This window comes from Dama dama, chromosome 30, assembly GCF_033118175.1.
Source record: "Dama dama isolate Ldn47 chromosome 30, ASM3311817v1, whole genome shotgun sequence".
NCBI lineage: Eukaryota > Metazoa > Chordata > Mammalia > Artiodactyla > Cervidae > Dama > Dama dama.
The window spans coordinates 78,231,483-78,258,762 of NC_083710.1; the positions used below are offsets into that span (position 1 = coordinate 78,231,483).

At 41.1% G+C, this 27,280-nt stretch overlaps 1 protein-coding gene and 2 long non-coding RNA genes across 3 annotated transcripts in view; 2 read left to right on the top strand and 1 right to left on the bottom strand.

Moving 5' to 3' along the window:
- The first annotated feature begins 4,390 nt into the window (after positions 1-4,390).
- On the top strand, positions 4,391-16,165 carry LOC133049439 (uncharacterized). Its single transcript, XR_009691320.1, has 3 exons — positions 4,391-4,597; positions 5,001-5,080; positions 16,033-16,165. It is a non-coding gene; the product is annotated as an uncharacterized LOC133049439 (long non-coding RNA).
- LOC133049437 (uncharacterized) lies at positions 11,472-23,746 on the bottom strand. The gene is made up of 3 exons (XR_009691319.1): positions 23,618-23,746; positions 15,995-16,118; positions 11,472-13,460 (listed from the first exon to the last, which is right to left on the bottom strand). It is a non-coding gene; the product is annotated as an uncharacterized LOC133049437 (long non-coding RNA).
- IPO5 (importin 5) overlaps positions 22,955-27,280 on the top strand; it is a 39,439-nt gene continuing 35,113 nt past the window's right edge. The window contains exon 1 of the mRNA XM_061133434.1: positions 22,955-23,114. Within this exon, the coding sequence (XP_060989417.1) occupies positions 23,025-23,114 (90 nt within the window). The 5' untranslated portion in view covers positions 22,955-23,024. The remainder of the gene's footprint in view (positions 23,115-27,280) is intronic.

A 27,280-nucleotide genomic window follows, 5' to 3' on the forward strand; every position in this document is an offset into this window, starting at 1 on the left:
GTTTTCTCACAGGACATTGACATCTTCACAGGACTTCAGAGCTGGAGCGGGTCTCTGAGAGCTAGTCCAACAGTCTCATTTTATAGATTGGGAATCTGAGGCCCATAGTGGTCCAGAAGCTCCAGGAAAGGAGATGCTCCAAGGTAAACAATGGTATAGAAATGGATCCTATGAAAAAAGGTGAAAGACACTGACGTTGCTTCCTTCAAACAGCTAATCAAATATGACCTCTGAGTATTAGAAGCGTTATGATTCAGGAAGTTTAATAAGGAAGTTGTTTCCCTCTGTCTCTACCAAGCACAAAAGGGAATGAGTTTTGCTTAGAGTGAGCAAAAAAAGAATGAGGATAAATATAAAAAAGAATTTTCTGGCAGCCAGAATGGTTAAAAAAACTGAGATAGGAAACCTAGAGATACAGTTCACCTACTGCACAATTCCTCTATAGAAGGTGTCAAAGTCAATGGTTGTTAGTACAATATAGTCACAGTTGTGCAACGGTAAACATAATCCATTTTAGAACATTGTCATCAGCTCAGGAAAAACCCATACCCTTTAGTTTTCGCTCACTGCCCCCTCCTTTCTCCTAGCCACAGGCAACCCCTAATCTACTTTGTCTTTACAGATTGATCTATTCTTAACACTTCATGTAAGCGGAATCTTATAATATGTGCTCTTTTGTGACTATCTTATTCCTTAGCATCCAGTTTTCAAAGTTCAATGTTGCAGCATGTATCAGTTCTTCATTCCTTTTTTTAAATATTTATTCTCTATTTAATTTTGGCTGTACTGGGTCTTAGTTGCTGCACATGGGCTTTCTCTAGTTGTGTCGAGCAGGGGCCACGCTCCAGCTGTGGCATGCGGGTTTCTTACTGTGGTGGCTTCTCTTGTTGCGGAGCACGGGCTCTAGGCACTTAGGCTCAGTAGTTGTGGCTCACGGGCTCCAGAGTGCAGGCGTGGTTAGTGTGGCTCACGGGCTTAGCTGCCCCGTGACAGGTGGGATCTACCCAGACCAGAAATCGAACCAGCATCCCCCGCATTGCAAGGTGGTTCCTTAACCCCTGGACCACCAGGGACGCCCTCTTCATTCCTTTCCATTGCCAAAATAATACTCTATTGCATGGATATACCACATTTTGCTTATCTGTTCATCAGTTGACAGGTATTTGAGTTGTTTCCAACTCTGGCCTTTGTGAATAATGCTGCCGAAAACATTCATCTGCCAGTTCTTGTGAGGACATCTGTTGTTATTTCTCTTGGGTATGTACCAAGATTGTGGAACTGCTGGGTCAAATGATAACAAGTACATTTAACTTTTTAAGGAATTGCAAGACGGTTTTACAAAGTGGCTGCCCTGGTTTTTTTGTTTGTTTGTTTGTTTTAATTTTAATTGGAGGCTAATCACTTTACAATATTGTGGTGGTTTTTGCCATACATTCATATAAATCAGCCATGGGTGTACATGTGTTCCCCATCCTGAACCTCCCTCCCACCTCCCTCCCCATCACATCCCTCAGGGTCATCCCAGTGCACCAGCCCTGAGCACCCTGCCTCATGCACCGAACCTGGACTGGCGGTCTATTTCACATATGATAATATACATGTGCCCTGTTTTCACTCCCACCAGTCATGTAAGAGGGTTTCAATTTCTCTGCATTCTCACCAACATTGTTATTATGACTTTTTGATGCTAGGCATTATAGTGGGTGTGAAGTGATAGCTCACTGTGGTTTTGATTCTTATTTCTCTAATGATTAATGATATGGAGCATCTTTTCATGTGTTTATTGGTAATTTGTGTATCATCTTTGGAGAAAGTTCTATTCAGATCCTTTGCTCATGAAAAAAAAATTGACAGGTTAAGTGCAGATTAGATTCTTAGTCTCTGGGTTGCTTCAGATCGGATCCTCTATTATATACGAGTCCTAGTTGCATGAATTTGAATTGTTCCAATTCTGGTTCCACGAATCTACAATTTGGAAGAATTTCTGTATTTTAAATTTGAATTTTATAGAAGGAAAGGTGAGGAATAAAATGTTGCAAAAGGTCCCCACTTCCCACAGAGATGAACTTTCGAGTTAGAAGAGCTACAGAGATGCCTTTCAGGAAACTCCTCAGTTTGCATGGTAAGTCCTGCAAAACAGGTTTTCCATATCAGTGCAAAACCTGGCCCAGAAAGGAGCCAGTGGGCAGATGTGCTTAACTTCCCAAGACCTTTGAAAAAAATAAACCCACCCACTGAAATTTTGTGAAGTAATTAGCCTCCAACTAATAAAAAATAAATAAATAAGAAAAAAAATAAACCCAGTTTTTATCTGAATTACACTATGGGGTGATCCATCTTCAACCAGCTAAAAGGGTAGCTACGTTGTTCCACCAAATGTATGATGTAGCATGAAAATATACATCCCAAGAAAAGCAATTCAACAGGGTCTCATTATAGACATGCTCATGAAGGGTCCAGTCTTGGCAGGGAAAGCCAGCACTTTGCTTCTAGGCCATTCACTTCCTCTGAGTTCTTATGTCACTTAACTTAAAGATGAACATTTAGGCCCTTCCCTGGGGTCCAATAGTTAGGACTCCATACTTCCACCGCAGGGGGCACCCAGTGGTTAGGGCTGAATACTGCCACTGAAGGGGGCACAGGTTCAATCCTGGGTTGCAGAACTAAGATCCTGCAGCCACACGGTATGACCAAAATAAATAAATAAATAAATTAAATAAAGATGAACATTAAATTTGTTTTAATTTTTTTTTTAAGTCTGCAAGCTCTGCATTCCCATGTACCAGGTTGTGAGTGCATAGATGTAGTAGTTTGAGGTTTGAGAATTTAGGGTAAAAAGGTGTGACCTGGGGCCAGGGAAGGCACCATAGTTGATCATTTAAACACAGTATGAGCTCACTGAATATTTAAGAAAGAGTGACAGGAATTTTTCTTTTTTCAAGAATGGAAGATATTTACATTATCTATCACTAATATGCCCGTCACCATCTCAAACAGAATTAAAGTGGTGAAGGCTACATGAACAGGATTCAATTCATTAAAGGATTCAAACCTATTGTTGAGTGAAAAAGGACACCATATCTAAGTAATCATTAGAAGGCTTACATTTTAAAAAGAAGAAGAGATCACGGTGGTTTCTGATTATCCAAGATTCTTATGGCTCATTTTGTGCCTAACACGGTGCATGCATGTTCAGGCACTTCAGTCACATTGACTCTTTGCCACCACATGGACTGTAGCCTGCCAGGCTCCCCTGCCAGTGAGATTTTTCAGGCAAGAATACTGGAGTGGGTTTCCATGCTCTCCTCCAGGGGATCTTCATGACCCAGGGATCGAACCCACATCTCCTGCATTGCAGGCAGATTCTTTACCACTGAGCCACCCGGGAAGCCCATGCCTAACATGGAATAGAAGGCAAATAAGGCTGCAAAGCATCTACCCCAAGTCCCTCTATACCTGGTTTTCTAGCCTACCCTTACCACTATGATGCTTCCTACTCAACTATTTTTCCATCAGTTGCACCTGCTGATGAAGAAATCAATAGACAGTCCCCAGATTACAGTCTTTTGTATTGGTTTGAAATGCCCAAAGGTCAGCCAGGGCAGCCAAGGTCAACCAGCAACTGGTCACTTTCCCAGGGGCTGGAGGAATGGCTGAGATTCATTCCTTTAATATGTTCGTCATACGTCTTACAATCACCTTGTAATCAACCATTGATTCCTAACCTGTATAACCTCTGATTTTGGACTCTTGGTAGGATCCTCAAGCAAAATGCCATGAGGACACCTCACAGACGTGAGTCCTGCCCAGGAGCCAAAATGTTAGAACAAACAACACGTGACGGAACTGGGGACAAGAAGTGGGAAATTGGCACCAAAGAACTTTCAGGATTGGCAGGGAGAACTTGAAAGTGCTGAGACCTCACATCTTACCAAGAAAAAAAAAAAACAAAAAACAATGTAGCCTTTACAAAGGGGTGTGCATCTGTTTTATGAAACAAATTTATAAACTGAAGAAATTGATTTTCAGTCATTAGTGATGAAAATTAAGAAACAGAAGAAATACTAAACACAGAGAAACTAGGTCATCAAGGACAATCTAGGCCAAATTTGATCAATTAAAATATCATATAAGAACTTAAAACTACAGATCAAAATGCCATACACTTATTTAACAGGGCATTGCCTTCTGCTTCTATATAAATTTATCTTTATCTACTTGAGAAATCAGTTTCTCTTTTCAGTACTGAGTAGTAGAATAGAAGTGAAATCCTAGGTCAAGAAGCTAAGTAGTTTCAAAACTGAAGTTGTTCATATATTTGGAGTCTGAGTAACCCCCAACCACATGAGTTGTCCCTTCTGTGGCTTTGGGAACAGTTGGGTCAGCTAATAATAACTGAATGGCTGAACAGCCTGGGAAGCTTGTATGGTGGGCAAGTTGAAGGGGGCCAGCAGCGTGGCACTGCTGACCTGCAGCGGGTCACAATGGCAGTCAGCGGTCTCCATGGTAACGTCTCTGAACCATGAGGTCAGAACTGTGGGATGAATGACATCCCACGACTGGAGCAACCATAGTGCTGAGAACAGCTTTGACTACGGTAAGTCATCCCTGGACTTGAGATATAAATGAAAAACTGGAAGAACTCAATCCATACTGAGGACAAATTCAGGAGATTCTGGAGGGCAAGTCTTTCATGTGAGATCCTGCAGGGTCTTTTCACTTTCTCCCCATCTGCGGTCCCCAGAGCAGTACCAACAAGGGAGAAAAGGCCAGAAAAAGTGATTCTGAGAATGGATTAGACAGAAACCAAGAAAGAAAGAATGTGAATTCTGTGACTGCAAGTTATTCCTTGAAACTGTGTCTTAAATTAGCTGTTGACTGACTTCGTGTATTTAAGGAAGCATCATTTGGTTAGAGTTGCCCAAAAGAATGTAGACCATTGCCGAGTGATCTGGGTGGCCATTCTGAAAGAGTTAGAAATGCGTTTTTGTTTCATTTAGGTGGTTCCGGGAAGAAACATTTCCAGGACCTATGTATGGGCACAGCTGTTTCCCCTGATCAGTATCCTTGCAGCACCCAAGTAAGACTAAAATTATCAGATACATTTTATTCTATCTCTGGCCACTGCTAACTGCATTCTTTGTTTGCTTTATAACAGTGTACCTACTATTTTCTTCTACAGTGATGATATTCATTTCTTGATCATTTCACCTTCCAGTCATCAATACATTGAAATCCAAGTCACCAGGATTTTCCACCTGACTTTCCTACAGAAAAATAAGCACTTAAAAGTAGTTTGACTCTTAGGGTCTTTCATTTCTCAAGCGTCTCAAGATAAGCTCTGTTTAAAATCTTTAGAATTTCCATCTTAGGCCTCTATACATCCTGGCTGCTTCCTCTCAGAGGCTGAGGACACATTATTTTCATTTTCAGGGACTACAGACTAGTAAAGGAGGGATAACATAATTCATTTTCATTGTGGGAAAAGCAGATCACTAAGTAGTCAAAAGACTACTTACTTGATGGACCACCTTATTTAACTATTTCTCTGAGAACTTAATCCCCTAACAAGGTATGTGAAGATGCTCAGTCGTGTCTGACCCTTTGCAGTCCCATGGACTGTAGCCTACCAGGCTCCTCCACTCATGGAATTTTTCAGGCAAGAGTACTGGAGTGGGTTGCCATTTTCTTCTCCAGGGGATCTTCCCAACCCAGGGATCAAACCCAGGTCTCCCGCATTGCAGGCAGACGCTTTACCATCTGAGCCACCAGGGAAGCCCAACAAGGTATAAAGAAGCCAAAATTACAAAGAAAATTATTAGATACAGGTGACTTGTCTATGGCAATTCTCTTATTATTTAAAGTCTAATTTAGATCTTCCTAAACAGTTTTGCTCCATGTTTTTAAATGTGTTTAAACATATATATGTTGGAACCTCCATCACACTAGCAGTAAGAGGCAGCTTTGTGCTGGGGCATTATGTCTGCACCTATTAAACGTTTGGAATGCAATTAGGAAGCCCTCAGTGAAAAATATCTGAATGGCCAGATAATAGTAAAGCTCATGCATGGAACTCTACAGAAAATATACTTATTTTCCCTATTTCATATACCATTTCATATACTTGGTTATTCAGTCTCCAAAGTCCACAGCAAACCAGATGATGAGAGCAGCTGACAAGGAAAGACGGCTGTCATTTTATGTTGGCAGCTATGAAAAGTGGCAGAAGACCTATGTTCGATCCCTGGGTCAGGAAGATCCTCTGAAGGAGGAAATGGCAACCCACTCCAGGACTCTTGCCTGGAGAATCCCATGGACAGAGGAGCCTGGCAGGCTACAGTCCGTGGGGTCGCAGAGTTAGACATGACTGAGCGACTATTACTCACACACTCACTCATAAGAATTAGCAGCTGAACCGACAGGAAAAATGAAAAACGAAAAAGAGAAAACTTCTAAAAGCCAGGCAGATATAAGACCTCAAATTCCAGAGGTGCAGAACAATTTTGTTTCAGGACAAGCCATCTAAGTGCCCTCTGTAGTCATCTGTTTCAACAACAGTGAGATAATTGACTTAATTATCCTCAAACCTTGGTACTAGAAAGATTTCTTGGGACTTAGCCCAACTCTCCCAATTTACAGATGAAGAGATGGAGGCCTAGGGAAGCTCCAGGGGCCTGGGTCGGCATTGTAGCAGGTTACTAGTGGAGCTGTAGTTGGAACCAGTTTTAATCTGACCCCAATAAACTTTTTTCTTGACAAAATGGTTGAAGTCTCATTGGTTAAAGATGAGGATTGACTGAGATAAAGTATAGATGGTGCATACAAAAACAGAAAGGAATTGAAATCTTATTAGCTATTATGAATTCTTAAATCTGATCTAAAAAATAGTTTTTAATACAATAATAATTTTTAATTATTTTTAAATTTTTATTATAATAAAAATAATAATTTTAATACAAATCTTTTCTTCTTCTGAAAATTAATTTCCATGAAGCAACCCATTCTTAGGTGCTAAAACATCACCTCTTCAGAAAGTTTCTCCCTGATCACCCTGTTGAAAACGGTGCCTCTTTCTTTTACTTTCTATCTCCTTACCTTGGTTTAATATGTCTCACAACCTATCACCATATGAAGTTATATATCAGTTCAGTTCAATTCAGATGCAGTCATGTCCACCTCTTTGTGACCCCATGGACTGCAGCACTCCAGGCTTCCCTGTCCATTGCCAACTTTCAGAGCATGCTCAAACTCATGTCCTTCGAGTCAGTGATGCCATCCAACCACCTCATTCTCTGTTGTCCCCTTCTCCTCCTGCCATCAGTGTTTTCCAGCTTCAGGGTCTTTCCAATGAGTCAGTTCTTTGCATCAGGCGGCCAAAGTATTGGGGCTTCAGCTTCAGCATCAGTCCTTCCAATGAGTATTCAGGACTGATATCCTTTAAGATTGACTGGTTGAAAAAAAAAAAAAAAAAAGATTGACTGGTTGGATCTCCTTGCAGTCCAACGGAGTCTCAAAAGTGTTGTCCAACACCACAGTTCAAAAGCATCAATTCTTTGGTGCTCAGCTTTCCTTATAGTCCAACTCTCACATGCATACATGACTACTGGAAAAATCATAGCTTTGACTAGATGGACCTTTGTTGGCAAAGTGATGTCTCTGCTTTTCAATATGCTGTCTAGGTTGATCATAGGTTTTCTTCCAAAGAGCCAGCGTCTTTTAATTTCATGGCTGTAGTTAGCATCTGCAGTGATTTTGGGAGCCCAAGAAAATAAAATCTGCCACTGTTTCCATTGTTTCCCCATCTATTTGCCATGAAGTGAGGGGACCAGATGCCATGATCTTCATTTCTTGAATATTGAGTTTCAAGCCAGCTTTTTCACTCTCCTCTTTCACTTTCATCAAGAGGCTCTTTACATCTTTTTCGCTTTCTGCCATAAGGGTGGTGTCATCTGCATATCTGAGGTTATTGATATTTCTCCCGGCAATCTTGATTCCAGCTTGTGCTTCCTCCAGCCCAGCATTTCTCATGATGTACTCTGCATATAAGTTAAATAAGCAAGGTGACAATATACAGCCTTGATGTACTCCTTTCCCAATTTATATATATATATATATGTGTGTATATATATATGTGTGTGTATATATATATATATACATACACATGTATACACACACACACACACACACACACACACACACACACACACACATATATATAGGCTTTCCAAGTGGCTCAGTGGTAAAGAATCTGCCTGCCAATGCAGGAGACACAGGTTCAGTCCCTTGGTTGGGAAGATCCCCTGGAGAAGGAAATGACAAACCACTCCAGTATTCTTGCCTCGGAAATCCCATGGACAGAGGAGACTGATGGGCTACAGTCCATGGGGCCACAAAGAGTCACACATGACTGAGCCACTGAACTGAACAACAAATTATATATACATACATACACACACACACACACACACATAAATGTAACATTATAACAAGCCTAAATTGTAACATATAACAAAATCCCTTTATAATGATAGGTGTTTAGATATAAGTACCAATATTCCCACCTTAAACTGAGTTCTATCAAGATTTTCTATCTGTAGTTAGGATTTAAGAGGAAATATTTGGGCTGTGGTAGAGGTGAATTCATGTAACAAGCATTCTTTTTTTTAATTAATTTATTTTAATTGGAGGCTAATTACTTTACACTATTGTAGTGGCTTTTGCCCTACATTGACATGAATCAGCCATGGGTGTACATGTGTCCCCATCCTGAACCCCCTTCCCACCTCCCTCCCCATCCCATCCCTCAGGGTCATTCCAGTGCACCAGCCCTGAGCGCCCTGTCTCATGCATCGAACCGGGACTGGCGATCTATTTCACATATGGTAATATACATGTTTCAATGCTATTCTCTCAAATCATCCCACCCTTGCTTTCTCCCACAGAGGCCAAAAGTCTGTTTTTCACATCTAACCACAAGCATTCTTATCACACGGTTTCAATGTCACTGTTACTGGACATGGCAGATAGACATTAGAACACCTTCTTGAATCTTCCCATTTACTTTCTATGTTCTTTAAAAGGGCCTGGACTATTAGCCAGCTCTGATGATCAAGCAAAAACTTAAGTGTAAACAAAATTTAGATAATAGCTTAGATTGAGATGGGAAAAGAATAGCATTTGACATTTTAGTTTTGATTTGATCTAATTTCTTTAAATGATCATTTTAATTCCATTTTGTTAAAGCAAGGTTTCTAAGAGAGGTGGAGAAGCAGATGAGATTGTAGGAAGGCTGATAGTTGAAAATTTAGAGAAAATAGTATTTCCTCAGCACTACCACCACTACTACATCTCCCAAAACATGAAGAATAAAAATAGGGGGACTTCCCTCATGGTCAGTGGTTAAGACTTCGCCTTCCAATGCAGCGGGTTCACCAGTTCGATCCCTGGTCAGGAAACTAGATCCCACATGCCTCACCGGCAAAAAAACCAAAACAGAAACAATATTGCAACAAACTCAGTAAAGACTTTTTAAAATTGGTCCACACCAAAGAAAATCTTTTTTAAAAATCCCCTCAAATAAAATGCTGTGCAATTAACATTTTCTGTAACATTTGTGCCTACTTGTTCCTTTGACTATCTTTACTTTCACCCTTAGTGGATTCCTAGATGTTAAAACAGCCCTTGCAAGCAGATCAAAGGAAATTAGAATATAAGAGGACATGTTCATTGTGCCAGTTCCCTCTGACGATGATATGTCTGTTATGTACGAATTAGAAACCTCCTGCCTCCATCCTGTGTTAGGATGTCTCAAGGCTGAGTCCTTGGCCCTCTTCCCTCTTCCCCAGGCAACGTCACCCACTTCCACAGCTTTAAATGCCACGAATGTGATGGCTGAAGTTGGTATTTCCAGCTCTGCCCTCCTGATCACCTGGCCTCTCTGTCCAACTACTTGCTGGACATTATCGCCCAGGTGCCTAGTGGCATCTCAAATTCACCATGAACAAAACCCAACTCTTGTTTTCTTCTCTCCAGACCTTACCCCTAACAGATCTTCATCTAAATGGCATCACCGGTTCTCAGACCCCAAACCTAGGCATGCTTGACTAGCTTGATTCATCCATCTCATCCTCATCAGAAAAGGATCCACCATAAAGCTTGTGAAGTTTCATCTGCCATGCCTTCCACATGCATAGGACCCTTGCAAGGCACCACATTTTATGTTTGGGTTTTCATTTTTCTTACAGAGGGTCCTCAACTTATATATATTTCGGGTCCCATTAAACTTGGGTCTGCCTCTGCACCCTACCTCCTGCCGTATTTCGTAAGAAAAGTATTCCAAGCCACCACCTTCTCTGACCTCGAGTACAACAATGACCTCCTAATGTTCCCCAGCTTCCTCACTTCCCTCTATATAGCAGCCAGAACAATCTTTTGAAACTGTTTTCCAGTTGTACCCCTTACTTAACCCACTGGCTTCCCGTTCCACTTAAAATAATGAGTCACAGCACTGAACCATCACAATGCCTGTGGTCATCTGGTCCTTGCTTAGCTCCCAGTCCTTTCTCTGCGCAGCTGACTCCCCTCTAGCTGCACCCTTCTTTCCTTGCTGGAATACACCACAGTCTTTTTTACCTCAAGGCTTTTGTACTTGCCCTTTGCCTGGCTTAAGGGAATTTCCCCCATTCTTCCCTTGTCTCCTCGTCATTCAAGTTTCAGCTCAAACGTCACCTCCCCTCAGAAGACTGTGTCCTTTGGGTGAAGATTCAGCTCCACCCCAGTCATTCTTGATCCCATTATCCCCTTCTTTTCACTTGTCATAATAAGAAACTATCTCCTCAGTTTTCCTTATTGTCTGACTTCTTTCAAAATATTATGTACTCCGTGAAGGTTCACTTGCTTACCACTGAATCCCCACAGCCTAGCAGTACCTACTGCAGAGAAGGTTGCCATAAAGCATTTGCTAAATAAATGCACAAGTGAAATGTGTGTTAAATAAATACTAATATAGTAAAATATGCTATGAAGAGGCACTATGCATAGAGTTAGTAGGATGGAGGAATACGAACTTTTTATGAAGTTTTTTTTTCACTTCTTCCTTGTTAACTGTAGACTGGTAAAAACCTATCCTTCCAGTGGATGCAAATTTGAGATGTGAATTGATGTCACAATTAATACTCCACTCTGTACAGCATCATAATATGTGAGCTAAAATGTATATGTCATTGTGTCCAAACTGTAAGATACTTGCCATAAGTAGCAAGTAAATGGAGAAGAAAATATACAGACTGAATCTCATCTGAATCTCCCCATTCTTCTTTCCCCCAGATATTGGTTCAGGAGTGCTCAGGTTTGAGGGTTATGAATGTTATTCATATATTCTGAACAGAGTTACATATATTGTGAAAAAAATTGGAAGAAAAAAATCAGTGAGATCTGTGTCAATTTCCTTCAGCTCTCTCTCTAAGGAAAAGCATTTTTAAAGTATCTGCTTTATTGAGATATAACTCATATACTATTAAGTTCAGTCTTTCAAAGTGTACAGTTGAGTGTTTAGTATATTTACAAGAGTTTCACATCCATCACCACAATCACATTCCAGAACATTTCACTCCCCCAAAGAAATCCCATACCCATTACCAGTCACTCCACATTCCCTCCCCTCCTCTCTCACTCAGCCCTCCACCTCCAGGCTCCTGGCAACCACTAGTCCACGTTTGGCCTCTCTGAATTTGCTGATTCTGGAAATTTCATAACCATGTAACCAAAAAATATGTGACTTTTAACATTAGGTTTCTTTCACTGATAATGTTTTAAAGGTTTTTCCATGTTGTACACTGTGTCAGTATTTCATTTTTTTTTAATTGCCAAATAATATCTCATTGTGTAAACAAGCAACATTTTATCTATTCATCAGTTGATGGATGTTTGGATTGTTAATTCTTTTTGGCTATTATGAATAATGTTGCTATGACCATTCACGTACAAGTTTTGTGTAGATATACGTTTCCATTTCTCTCAAGGATATACTTCAGTAGAATTGCTGAGTCATATAGTAATTCTATGTTTAACTTTTAAAGAACTGTCAAACTGTTTTCCAAATTGACGGCTCCATTTTACATTCCCATCCATAGTGTTTGAGGGTTCCAATTTCTACACCAATGTTTCCACCAGGACTTGCTATTGTCTTTTTTATTATAGTCATCCTTGTGGCTATGAAATGGTACCTCATTATAGATTTCCCTAATAATTAATGATGTTGATCATCTTTTAATGTACTTAAAGCTATCTGTATTCATATATCTTCTTTGGTGGAGTGTCTATTCAAATATTCTGCTCATTTATTAGTTTGGGGTTTTGTTTTTTTTTCCTTTGGCTATAGAGTTGTATAGTTCTTTATACATTCTCATGTTAAGTCCCTTAACAGCTATATGATTTGCAAATTATTTCTCCCATTCTATGGATTGTCTTTTCCTTCTCTTGATGGTTTCCTTGCAAGCGCAAAAGTTGTATCTGTTTTTTTCTTTGTCTTTTTGTGATTTTGGTGTCATATCTAAGAAACCAATGCTTAATTCAAGGCCATGAAGATTTAATCTCATGTTTTCTTCCAAGAATGTTATAGTTTTAGCTCCCACATTTAGATCTGTGCTTCATTTTGAGGTCTACACACTGTGCAAGATAGCAGTCCAGCTTCATTCTTTTCCTGTGGATATCATGCAAAAGATAATATCAAGTGTACCAGCAATCTTTGTTAAAAAAGAGTGTTCTTTCACATTGAGTGGTCTTGGCACCTGTATATATCAGCATTCTCCAGAGAACCATTAGCATACATTATAGAGAGATTTATCTTAAGGAATTAGCTACCGTGATTGTCAGGCCAGGCCTGTCTGAAATCGTAGGGCAGGCCGACAGGTGGAAATTCAGATAAAAGTTGATTTTGTAATCTAGAGCCTGAACTTTGCAGAGCAAGCTAGCAAGTTTTCCTATGTTGCCGTCTTGAAGCAGAATTGCTTCTTCTTCTGTAAACGTGCCTTTGCTATCAAGGCCTTCCACTGTTTGAATGAGACCCACTCACCTATTGAGGGTAATCTGCTTTACTTAGATCACCTATTGTAAATGTTACTCACATCCACAATACCTTCCCAGCAGCATCTAGACTAGGGTTTGACCAAACAACTGGGCTTCATAGCCTAGTCAAGTTGAAACATAAGATTAACCATCACAGGACCCTTGTCAAAAATTAACTGACCGCAAATGTATCATATATTTCTAGATTCTCCATTCAATTTCATTGATCTATATATGCCTATCCTTATGCCAGTGCTGTGGTTTGATTATTATAGCTTTATGGTAAGCTTTACAATCAAGGTGTGAGTCCTCCAACTTTCATTTTGTTCAAGATGTTTTGGCTATTTTGTAGTCTCTTGCAACTCATATGAATTTTAGGACCAGCTTGTCCTTTTCTGAAAAAGAAAAAAAAAAAAAAAAAGAAGTTGAAATTTTAAAAGTTACTGTCTTAAATCTAATTTGAAGGAATACTGCCATCTTAATATTAAGTCTTCAATTCATGCACATGGATTGTCTTTCCATTTATTTAGCTCTTCATAAATTTCTTTTAGCTATGTTTTATAGTTTTCAGTGTACAACTCTTACTCTTTCATTAAATTTGTTCCTGAGTATATTATTTTTGATGCTGTTACTCAGCATTAAATGGGATTTCCTTAATTTAATTGTTTTGATTGGTCATTGCTAGTTTACAGCAATGTAATTGATCTTTCTTTATTGAGCTTGTGTCCTGCAACCTCACTGAGTTCTAATAGCATTTTTGTGGATTCATCTGGATTTTTTTCCATACAAGATCATGTCATATATGCGTCTCCAGTACAATGAAAAATAGAAATGATGAGAATGGACATTCTTATCTTATTCTTAATGTCAGGGAGAAGGCATTGATTTTTCTACCCAGTAAGCATGATATTAGCTGTGGGGTTTTCATCAATGGATATTATCAGTTTAATGATGTTTCTTTCTTTTCCTAGCTTGTTAAGTGTTTTTTTATTTTGAAAGGGTGTGGGATTCTGTCAAAGGCTTTTTCTGCATCATTGAGATGACAATGTGATCTTTTTACTTCATTTTATTACTATGATATATTACATTGATTGATTTCCTTATGTTATACCAACCTGGCATTCCTGGGATAAACTCACTTGGTAATAGTATATAATCTTATTTATAATGTTGCTGGATTTACTTTCTTTGGATTTTGTTGAGAATTTTCGCATCAATATCTATATTGGTAAGTGGTTCTCCTGAGCTATCTGTCTTTAGTTTTGATATCAGGTTAACATTAGCCTCATAGAATAAGTAAGTGTTCACTACACTCCTGTTTTTTGAGTTTAAGAAGGACTGGAGCTAACTCTTCTTCGAATGTTTGGTAGAATTTACAGCGAGTCCTGGAATTCTGTGAAAAGTTTTTTTTAAATTATTAATTCAATCTCTTTTCATTTTTTTTCTTTTTATCAATCTCTTTTCTATTCAGATTTTCTATTTCTTCTTGAATTCACTTTCAAAGTTGAGATTTTCTAAGAATTTCTCCATTTTATTTAGGCTATTTAATTTGCTAGTATATGATTCCTCATAGTATTCCCTTATAATTCTTTTATTTCTGAAAGTTTAATAGTGATCCCCTCTTGTCTTATTTTATTTTGGGGGGCTGTGCCATGAGGACTGGGGGATCTTAGTTCCCTGACCAGGGGCTAAACCTGGGCCACTGCAGTGGAAGCACCAAGTCCTAACCACTGTACCACAAAGGAATTCCCTTCTTTTTTATTTCTAATTTTAGTAACATGAATCTTATTTTCTTGGTCAACCAAGCCCAAAGTTTGTCAATTTTTTTACTTTTCAAAGAATAACAATTTTTTTCTATATTGTTTTTTATTCTCTATTTCATTTATTTCCTTTCTTTTTATTTCTTCTTCTTATTTTGGGTTTAGTTTGCCCTTCTCCTAGTTTCAGAGGAATTAGATTATTGATTGGAGATCTCTCTTCCTCTTTAATGAAGACCCTTACAACTCTGAATTTTCCTATGAGAATTGTTTCCACTGTATCCCCTAAGTTTTGGTATCTTATGTTTTAATTTTCCTCCATCTCGGCACTTTCTAATTTCCCTTGTGACCTCTTCTTCAAGCCACTTGTTATTTAGGAGTGGGATGATTAATTTCTACTTATTTGTGAATTTCCTCTGTTCTTGATCTCTAATATAATTCTACTGTGGATGGAGAACATACTTCACATGACTCCAATCCTTTTAAACCCACCGAAGCTTGTTTTATGGTCTAACATATGATCAATCCCGGGGAATGTTCCCCATGCACTTGAGAAGAATGTGTATTCTGCTGTCATTGGATGGAGTGCTACAGATAGATGTCTGTTAGGTCTTCCATTTGTTGTTGCTTTTCTGCCTAGTGGTCCTATTCGTTATTCAAAGTAGAAATTGAAGTCTCCAACTATTTTATTGAATTTCTCTCCTCAGTTCATTAAAGCTTTACTTCATATATTTTGGGGCTCTATGGATAGGTACATATGTTTATAATCATTAAGTCTTCTGGACTGATTGACACTTTTATCATAATAAAATGTCCTTCTTTGTCTCTGATAACAATTTCATTTTAAAATCTATTTTCTCTAACATTAATATAGCCATTTCAGCCCTCTTTTGGATACTGTTTGCATGTATATCTTTTTCTATTCTTTTAAGCTATTTGTGTTCTAAGGAACAACGTTAAACTTAAACACTAAACTATCGTGCTAAGTATATTTTTGTCTCAGGTATTAGAATGCAGCAAATGATGGTTTTAAAATCCATTTACCACATTTAAATGTAAATAATATCTAAATAATAAAAGATAGTCTTCCACCCACCCCCCATCTCTTAACCAGTCCTTGATTCAACCCATAACGGTTTATTCCACAGGATTAAATCTGGAGTCTTACTTACCTTCTAAAGGTTCACCAATCCATTTATTGTCAAACCAGCAGGGAAAGGAGATTCCTCGGCAAGGAACACTGCTTAGAAAGTATTGTACCATGTCTCCAAATCCCTGAGAATCAAGTCCGGGAAACTGGAAGCAACGGAGAGCACTATAAGGTAACTGGTGTTCATTTGAGTTCTTAAATCTAAGTGAACAAAGTACTCAGGACACCTGAGTTAGTTCTATTATTTTATTCTCTGGGAAAGCACTGTCCAATAAAAATATAATGTGAACAAATGCAAATAACATATGTAAATTTTAAAGTTTCTAGTAGCCACATATTAAAAAGAAAAAAAAAAGCCAAATTTATTTACTTATTATTTAGCTAATAATTATAGTTTATTAATACATATATTTTATTTAACCCAATATAATATCATTTCTACACATGACTAATACAAGATTATTATTCTTTGTTGTTGTTCAGTACAAGTCATGTCCAACTCTTTGCAACCCCATGGACTACAGCACACCAGGCTTCCCTGTCTTTCACTATCTCCCAGAGTTTTTCTCAAATTCATGTTATTCTTAATTTCCTACTGAGTCTCTGAAATTTACACTTAAAGCACAACTTAATGAAATCTAGCCACTTTTCAGATGATTAACAGCCATAGTCACTAATGGCTACCACATTGGACAGTGCAACAGTAGTATTTAAAGCTGAAAATTAGCCTTGAAATCCTCTACGATGACCAAATCAAACCTAAAATCTTTTTCTTAACCACAATTATTATCCATTGCTTATATAATAGGAGCATAAAAATATAATAACCTAACAGGTGGTACAATCAGAATTAAATTTACAAAATTTGGAGGTTCCAATCTGCATTGGTTCAACAGACTGCATGGAACAACAGACTGGTTCCAAATCAGGAAAGGAGTACATCAAGGCTTCATATTGTCACCGTGCTTATTTAACTTATACACAGAGTATATCATGTGAAATGCCGGGCTGGATGAAGCACAAGCTGGAATCAAGATTGCCAGGAGGAATATCAATAACCTCAGATATGCAGATGACACCACCCTTATGGCAGAAAGTGAAAACTAAAGAGTTTCTTAATGAAAGTGAAAGAGGAGAGTGAAAAAGTTAGCTTAAAACTCAACATTCAGAAAACTAAGATCATGGCATCTGGTCGAATCATTTCATGGCAAATAGATGGGGAAACAATGGAAACAGTGACAGACTTTATTTTGGGGGGCTTCAAAATCACTGCAGATGGTGACTGCAGCCATAAAATTAAAAGATACTTGCTCCTTGGAAGAAAAGCTGTGACCAACCTAGACAGCATATTAAAAAGCAGAGACATTACTTTGCCAAAAAAGATCCATCTAGTCAAAGATATGGTTTTTTCAGTAGTCATGTATGGATGTGAGAGTTGGACTATAAAGAAAGTGAGCACCGAAGAATTGATGCTTTAAACTGTGGTGTTGGAGAAGACTCTTGAGAGTCCCTTGGACTGAAGGGAGATCCAACCAGTCTAGCTAAAGGAAATCAGTCCTGAATATTCATTGGAAAGACTGATGCTGAAGCTGAAACTCCAATACTTTGGCCACCTGATGCAAAGAGCTGACTCATTTGAAAAGACCCTGATGCTGGGAAACATTGAAGACGGGAGGAGAAGGGGACGACAAAGGATGAGATGGTTGGATGGCATCACCGACTCGATGGAAATGAGTTTGAGTAAACTCTGGGAGTTGGTGATGGACAGGGAAGCCTGGCGTCCATGGGGTCACAAAGAGTCGGATATGACTGAGTGACTGAACTGACTGAATCTGCCTTGGTAATGATTTCTAAGATTGATTAAGCATTTGATCTGTGCCAGGCACTATGACAAGTATTTTGAAACATGGTGAAAGTTACTTCTGTTATCTCGATTTCATGGAAGAGGAAACTGGGCCTAAGAAAAGTTAACTAACTTAGGCAAGATCAAGCAGCATGTGAGTTGTGAAGTCTCTTTCTGGCTGGCTCTGGAGCCTAGCCTCCAAATTCTACTGCCTCCCTAAAATGAATCAACCACCTGCAGACATACAGTGAATTTCATATATAAAGCTATGAGAGAGAGTCCAAATTTCCCCTGAGTGTGTTCAATTCAGCAATTTGCTGAGGGCCTATTGTGTTCAGTGCCCTTGGGAATCAGGTTTCACTCACCCCTGGCTGGCATGCTCTGACTGAAACTAACTGCTTCAGAGAGGGGCTTGAACATTTTGATAAAAAGCAGCAGAAGAAATGTGAACTGTTCAGCATTTTTTATTTTCAGTAAATAGCTCTTCAATAGCTCTCAACTTTTTCTGCTTGCTCTCATCTAGGCAATTGATAACATCAGTAATGGAAAGAGTTATAAATCTTATTTATCAGCCAAGTGTCTACTAACTATTCTTTGATTCATCCACGTGCTATTTTAATTCATATAATTGAAAGACTAATAGAAACTATATTTTATACACACAGAAATGTGATTACACATTTATATCATATGTAGCTTTAAAAATAATTGTTTAAGGCCTGTTTATTATTTAATACCCAAATCCATCTAACTAATGATGGCTGCAACTGCCAAGTAAATATGATATAGATGCCACACTATGTACATTTACAAATGTTATCCTAGCTTTTACAACACTCCTATGAAGAAGTATTATTCCCATTTTACAGATGAGGAAACATAGCCAACTTTTTTTATTATGTTATGTTATTATGTTAGCTATTAATAAAATACAAACATCTGTAAACAATATCATCTCCTTAAACCTGTGTACAGTAACAGATGATAATGCTTCCATTTACATCATCCAAACTGACTCTCATAATAAGTCGTGATACAGAAAGCCCATGTGCTTACAACTACCAGGATAGGTAACTGAGGTTCTTTTGGAGTCCTGCGGCAACTTTAAAAAAATTACAAATTGTTCATTCGGGAGAATCTTATTTTATTTACATTCAGCACCTAATGAACCAAAAATGACAGACAAGACCAAATTCTACCACAGCTGACAGGAGCTTTCACAGAAGTTTTATAAGCTTCATTTGTCCAGCCTCCTGCCATTTCTAGGACAGGCCCATCCACGTGGAAGCCCAGGAAACCAAGGGCAGCAGCCAGAGAGGACTCTGAGGCTCTCCTTTGCCTCCTGTAGCTTTATAAACAGACTGATGGCCAGTCAGCGCAATGCCTTCTCACAAACTTCAAATATCTTCAACTACCTAGATGTCAGGTCCCAGCTGACAGAAACTTGCAGCTTTCCATTTTTCCTACCTCACCGTCTTTTACAGGGAGTTGTAAAGGCCCTAAGCATCTATGCCTCCAGAATTTAATAGAGGTCTGGAGAATTCCAGACTATACAGTCCATGGGGTTGCAAAGAGTCAGACACGACTGAGCAACTTTCACTTTCATTAAGACAATAAGCATCAAGAGCTGGCAGTTTTCCCAGTTAATCAGCCCAAAGCAATGCCAACCAATTGGGAGTAAGACTCAAAAAGTTTTCTGCTTCTCCATTTCCTTCCCAATTATAATGTTAGAACTTTTGTGATTAGTAATATCATACCTTATCAACTGTTATTATTCCTTTTTATAGATGAGACATTGAGCTTTAAAGACATTAAGTGCTCACTGAACTTCACATGACTAGTAAGAGGCTAAAGACCCAAACCTGTTCAACTGAAGTTCAAGGTTCTTTACCTTAAACCATCTAATCTCCTTGGGAAATAAATCTCTATTCTTGTGGACTGCCTTTATACAATATCTGAGCTATTTTCTTATGGGGAGATAATACTCAAAAAACAAACTGTATTATCTCCATGGGAAACTGATTCCAGTGCAGTAAATTCCTAGAAAGCTGAGCATTACAAACTCTTCTAAGGTGGCAGGCAGTCCTGCTGCTGAGAGGACAGTAGGTCCTGCAATCTATCCACCTAGTAGGTTTTCTAGACGCCAAAACTGGTCTCAACTGTTAGGATGTCTGTTACCTACCCCAAGGTTATAGGAATTTCTCCCATTTGGGAATCTCCTTATTCATTACCCTTAAAAATCTGCTCCTTCTCTTTTGATTAGATACTTACAATATTAAAATAAAGATGGGCTGTCATCCCATATTCTAGCAGTTGATGTCACCACTAATACTAACTTGTGTTGTTTCTAGCCTGAAATAATTTTATGCTTTTTTGCCTCATCAAACTTCCTATTTTGACAAATCTGTAGACTTAGGTTGTGGTTTAGTCATTCAGTCACGTCCAACTCTTTGCAACCCCATGGACAGTAGCCCACCAGGCTCCGCTATCCATGGGATTCTCCAGGCAAGAGTACTGGAGTGGGTTGCCATTTCCTTCTCCAGGGGATCTTCCCGACCCAGGGATCAAACCCACGTCTCCTGCATCTCCTGCACTGGCAGGTGGATTCTTTACTGCTGAGCCACTAAGGGAGCCCTAGGCTTAGGTTGGAATTTCTATTATTTGAGAGTTATTAAATATATGTAATCTACAGAGTCATTGTCTATAAATACACATACTACAGCAGGTGTTAGATCAGGCCATACTCTGAGCAAGCCTGTAGGTAATTCACTTACTTCATAGGTAACCTAGTCATTAAAAGTGATTGTTGTAGTATGTAATTCCCCAAATCCTAATAAACTTTGGGTGAGGTTAAGCCTCCTCAGAATCCAGACATGTCCACTGCAAAAAACAAAACCCAAAACCTACCCCAAATTAATGTACACAATGGTTTGTCTTTGAAGAAATAACGTGTTGTAAGAATGACAAATTGTCACATCTAAGAAACATCAATTGTACAAAGCTAGGTTGGCAATCTTCTTATAGACAACACCGTCACAGTTAGAGATAAAACTTTCTAAGGGAGTTTTCTCCATGAATCAATCAGAATTCTTTAAAAAATATCTTGGCCAGCAATCATAGTTTCATGTGGATCCCTGGCAGCTCAGCTGATAAAAGAATCTGACTGCAGAGTGGGACACCTGGGTTGGGAAGATCCCCTGGAAGAGGGCATGGCAACCCCTCCATTATTCTTGTCTGGCAGGCGACAGTCCATGGATTCACAAAGAGTCAGGCTCGACTGAGCAACTAAACACAGCACCCAAGCCTTGGCCCACAGATTCTGGACACAGTGGTCTAGACTCTAAACGTACAGCCAAGGTTTATCATTCACTCAAAAGCAAATGTTTCAAGACTTTCAAAGACTAGAACCTCAACAGAATAGTCAACAGAAAATTAAATCCCCTAAATAAATACTTTGAGCAGCTAGAAGTGTAGTCATCTCTATGTACTCCATGTGGAACCTTCTCACTACAAATGTGTCCTCTTGAGGCAAAAATGAATTGTTGCTTTCTTCACTGTCACCTTTAGCCCAATGCATTGGACACAGCAGGAGCTCGACAGCAGTGCCCTTTGATTGGAAGACTACGACTCCCTCAGCCTTTGGCAGCTCCAGTGAAGCCAGATTGGGGGTATTATTCATTGAGTGAAGTCAAAGTGTTAGTTCCTCAGTCCAGTCCCACTCTTTCCGGCCCCATGGACTATAGTCCACCAGGCTCCTCTGTCCGTTAATTCTCCAGGCAAGAATACTGGAAAGAGGGTAGCCATTCCCTTCTCCAGGGGATCTTCCTGACCCAGGAACAGAACCTGCATCTCCTGCATCGCAGGCAGATTCTCCACAGTCTGAGTCACCAATCTATGGATTGGGCTTCCCTAGTGGCTCAGAGGTTAAAGCATCTGCCTGGAATGTGGGAGACCCTGGTTCGATTAGTGAACTTCAAACTGAAACCAGGTCTCTGAGCTCTTAAGGACTGGTGTGAACCAAACACTTAATGAAAGATCACTACAAGCCAGTCTTTCTTCAGGAAAGGGGGTGGGGTCTTAATTTACCCCAGTCATTGAAAGAATGACATCACCGACTCAATGGACAAGACTTTGAGTAAGCTCTGGGAGTTGGTGATGGGCAGGGAAGCCTGGCGTGCTGCAGTCCTTGGGGTCGCAAAGAGTCGGACACGACTGAGCGACTGAACTGAACTGATTGAAAGAAATGTGACCCCAAAACAAGGAAATCAAAGGAATTGTCTAGGATCCTGGGGTGATAAGAGGGGGAGGAAAGTGTGCTACGTGGCTATCTCAGGACGACAACGGGCTAGGGGTGGAGGGGAGGCCTCGCGGCAGGGCCCGGGGCTGAGTAACCCCTCTTCCGGGCAAGCCCAGGGCATGAGTCACCGGTGAGCGTGGCGGGAGGAAGGGGCGGCCTGAGTCACAGCCCCGGGGAAGATCGGAAGGTCTGACTGACGAAGGGATCTGTGGACCTCGGGGTGGAATGGAAGTAGGAGGTGGATTTTGAAACCCACTCTCTCCCTCTGGGGCGGGGGTGGCTGAGGGAGTCGGGGGTCTAACCTAGGGTCCCAGGGGCTGGGGGCGCTGCTGGGGTCGCAGGGAGAGGCTGGCGGACAGCAAGGGGGAGGAGACCCGCCCGCCGGCGGCGCCGAAATCTCCCGCGCTCTGGAGCTGGCCCCTCCTCCCCAGCCCGGTCTCACGCCCCCTCGCAACCCCGCAGGCTGGCCCACCGCTCCTCCCGCTTTCCCCGCGACACAGCCGCGACCACAGCTGGGCCGCCAAGGCCCCGCCCCCGCCCCGCCTCGCGCCCAGCCGGGCGGCCGGCAGCGCGCTGCCAGTGACGGCGCTGCAGGGTGCGTGGCCAATCGGCGCGGCCCCCGAGGAGGCGGCCTCGGCTCCGCCCCGCCGCCCGGCGTCCAGGGCCAATGGGCGCTGGCGCCGGCGGCCGCGGCGGGGGTGAGGGGTCACGAGGCCCCGCCCCGTCCTCCCCTTTCCCCTTTGCCCCGCCCTTTCCCGCCGCCCCGCCCCCCCGCCCCCCACCTCAGTCCCGCGCCGCGGCTGGTGCCGGTCCCCGCGCAGGGCCCGCCCCCGCCCCTCCCGCCGGCCCGCCAGCGCGCCTCACGGCTCCTGTCTCCCCTCCCTCCTCTCTCTCTCTCTCACGCCTAGCGCAATGGCGGCGGCCGCGGCGGAGCAGCAACAGTTCTACCTGCTCCTGGGAAACCTGCTCAGCCCCGACAATGTGGTCCGGAAACAGGCAGAGGTAACCGAGCGCGCCGCCCCCGACTCTCGGCGCCCTGGGCCGGCGCGCCGACCCTGCCCCCCGACGCCGCCCGCCCGGGCCTCGGCCGGTCCGCCGCGGCGGCGGCGGCGCAGGCCGGGCCGGGCGGGCGGGCGGCGGCCGCGCAGCCCACGTGTGAGGCGGCCCGCGGCGCCCCCGGGCCCTTCCGGCCCTTGCAGCCGCGGCGCCCGGCGCCAGTTACCTCCCCGCCGCCGCTCGCACACACGTGCGGCCGCTGCTGACACGCTGCCCCCGCCCAGATGGGGAAGCCGGGCGGCGGGGAGGGATGTGGGGTGTGGGGCGGGCCCCTCGGTTCCCCTCGCCCCTTTCCCGCTTTTCTCCCGCTGGGAGCCTCCCCCGCCCTTCCAGCTGCGGTCTCCACCCTGCCCAAGCCCTTTGGTCCCCCCCAAACCCTGGCTGCTCCCTGAACCATCACCCCTGCTTTTCTTCTCCTGCCCCTCAACTCTTCACACCACCGTCCGTACCTCCCTTCCCCGATCCCTCCTACTGAATTGTGTGCCTCGTCTTCTTTCCACATATTTCCATCTTGTCCTCTTTCTCAGTCCAGTTCCTAATATCAGAAGCCGGATTTTCATTCCTCTCCGCACCCCCCCCCTCCCCCGCCACCACACACACAAGTTTTTGCGAAGTTGCCTTTAGGATTTTTTTCTAAGCAGCTTGCACCTTACTTTGCTCATCCTTCAGATAAATTTTCTTTGGTCTCTAGAGACTTGTGGTCTCTTAAATGGGATATTCTCGAACTTCCGTTGTCTATCTCGGCCAGTGCCACATGTTTAAGGCTTTTTTAATTTCACCCAATCTAACCTGAATTTCTCTTTTTTTTAACCATCTTATTGGCTCCTGACCTCCAAAATGTGGAACTGTGGATAAAGTTTCAAGAGACAGTGTTTGAAATGTATCTGCAAGTTCATTTATCAGGTAGCGGTAAGGCACACTTGGTTCTGTAGAAGACTGTTGTTCGAGTGTGTTGAGATGCGATTTGAGACATGTCAAGGGAAGAGCAGAAACTTTCCAGTTTCTGTGAAGTGCGTTATCAGATCCTGTCCTCAGACTTGATTACATACGGAGTTCTTTGTCACCACGTGATTAAAGATTTTTATAAGATTCAGTGAAGGAAAAGAAAAAGATTCAATGAGGGATGTTCAGCCACATATTCTTATAGAGCAAACATTTATTTTTACATAGCTAATGAAATCCTTTTCAGAACTCAGGAAATTTTATAGTTATTTTTAAAATCACAGCATCATTCCTACTTTAACTAGGTAGAGGATCTGCTGGTTACACTTAGTGGTTTTATGATCCCTGAGGTAAATACTCTGGAAGTTCAGTGCTGTATGAAAATCAGTTTAAACTATGGTTAACTTTATCCTAATGACTTTCGATGCACTTATTATACACGTGATGCATACTCAGGGTAAAAAATTCAAATTGCAAATAGTTTTTTATCCCATTCCTCAAAAGTAACCACTTTTAAGTGTTGTATGCATCTTCCTTGCAAAATACCTTTACGTGTATATCTGTATGCATTTATTTTTACACGAATGGGTTTATAATATGCGTCCTGTTGCCCAGCTTGGAATTTTTTACTCAGTCTGTCTTCACATTGCCCCATTAGAGGATTATGTTTTGTTTTTTAAAGCAGCTATGGATGCCTTACTCAGCCAACCTCCTATGAATGAACGTTGAAGTTTCCAGTGTCCTGCTGGTAAAAACAATGCTGTACATAGGAGTACATGTATACTATCTTTTCAGACTTTTGCCAGGTTTACTTGTATAGTACTTAAAAGTTCTCTTTTCCTCAGAAGTGATATGCATTTGTTAGTTGCATCACTTTGCACTGATACCAGTGGGATGTGATGATCCTATAAAAACGTTTTAATGCTGTCTGCTAACTCTAGAGGTAATTTATCACCAAAATAAGTTCTTAATCCCAACCCATAATAGAAATTTCCATGTGTTGCAAAGCAGAACAGCATTGTAATTAGTAAGCTAGTTTAATTCTCCCTCTTCCCTCCAGTTGCTTAAGTCTCTATTGTCAAGCCTAGTGGGGAATCTCTCTTCTATTGAACTAAATACCAATGTCTGGTTCAGCTTGAATTCCAGTTGGTGCCTGTTGTAAATCTTTTATCTCTCCCATCACTTTGGGGATAGTTAGCAGCATTCAGCACATTTTCTCATCAAGAACAATTGAAAATAAGTACTGTTACGCTCTCAGTCTCTTTATTCTTAGTGAAAACATACAGATACTATATTTTTCCTTTCATTGTCTATCCTGGGACTGTGTTAACATGTAAAGTACTATAATACACAATTTTCTTAATTTGACAGAAAAGGTAAATGTTTGAGAGGAAGCTCCCTGGCACTATATAATATAGCACTAAACTCATCTGTAGATAGAGCTCCTTAGTAAAGCAAAATATTTGAAACAGAAATGTCTGCATGAAATGATACCTTAATACCACCTTCTTCTCTTTTTTGCCTTCCAAAGTGAACCTTTTATAACTACTCAAACTAAATAAAATTGAATATTACAGTTTGTCATAATGTAACCTGGAAGCCATCGGGCTTCCCGGGTGGTTCAGCAGGTAAAGAATCCACCTGCAGTACAGGAGACACCCGTTTCATCCCTGGGTGGGGAAGATCCCCTGGAGAAAGAAATGGCAACCCACTCCAGAATTAGAGCCTGAAAAATTCCATGGACAGAGGAGCCTAGCAAGCTATAACCCATGGGGTCGCAAAGAGTCGGACATTACTGAAGCGATGGAGCACACACACACACACCACAGCAAATACAGAATTGTTTCTTAACTAAAGAACTGGCAAGGGCTCAGTAAGTATTTGTGTAATTTACTCAGTCAAAATAAAAATACTTAGTTGACACATAAGTACCAAACTGTTGACTATGGTGACTTGTTTTGACTTCACATATGAAGTCAAGTACATTTGAAAACTTATTGTTATATATTGAAATCATTGAATGGCTTCAGAACTTTTAAAAGTTAAAGCTTTTTCCATTGTACAAAGCACTTGGTAGGCTTTATTTCTATTAAATCTTACTCTTTAGCTTTACAAAAAAATGTTTCTGGTATTTGAAGAAATGATTTAAATTCCCCTAAGTCCCAAAATTCAGTAAGTTGAATGTCCATGGCATTCGTGACTAGACATTTTTCTGTAACATAAGCTTGAGTATTTCACTAATCATATATGCATGGATTTTATATTCTCAGTTGTTCCCAATGACTTCTATTCTTCATTGATTCTAGTACGACACTTCATTGATGAGATTTGAAGGAGGGCAACGTATTATAAATTTTACCTGAACCAGAGTGTTCATTAGATAAAAGTTGATTGTCCTCTCTTTACATTTCCATGTACAAGGTATGTGAAAGTGTTAGTCACTCAGTTGTGTCTGACTCTTTATGACCCTGTGGATTGTAGCCCACCAGCCTCATCTGTTCATGGGATTTCCCAGGCAAGAATACTGGAGTGGGTTGCCATTTCCTTCTCCAGGGGATCTTCCTGACCCAGGGATTGATCCCAGGTCTCCCACATTGCAGGTAGATTATTTACCATCTGAGCCTACCAGGGAAGCCCATATACAAGGTAGGCTTGCCATAAATATGTATGGAATGAGTGAGATGAGTGCATATTAGCATTTCTCCTTTGGGAGGGTTAGATGAGGTCTGCTTTACATTGTGTGATTGTTTTTGATGGTATCAAATGGAATTGAACTTTTATTACGGTGACACTGCTCACATTTCATTGAACCTGCCCGGGCTGGTGCTAGGAATATTATTAGAAAAATTCCTTGTATTTGCTGTACTCTAACCTGCTCAGTGCTGGGAATACAACCAAAAAGTGATACCATTTCTATCTTTGTGGAACTCCCGTCTACTTAGGCTAAGAAAAAGTTACTCTTTTGACTTCACGGCTGCCAAACTATCCTGACAATGTTGTGGTATAAATGTAATATTAGATCTGGATTGCCACACTGAAACATATCAAATGGGGAGAACCCTCTTTCAGGAGTCAGGGGTCACACTAAACTCTCATCTAGTTGACTTCTAATTTGTTATGGGATAGAGTTTAATAAGTTTTCTGAGCATGGTATCTTAGTGAAGAATATT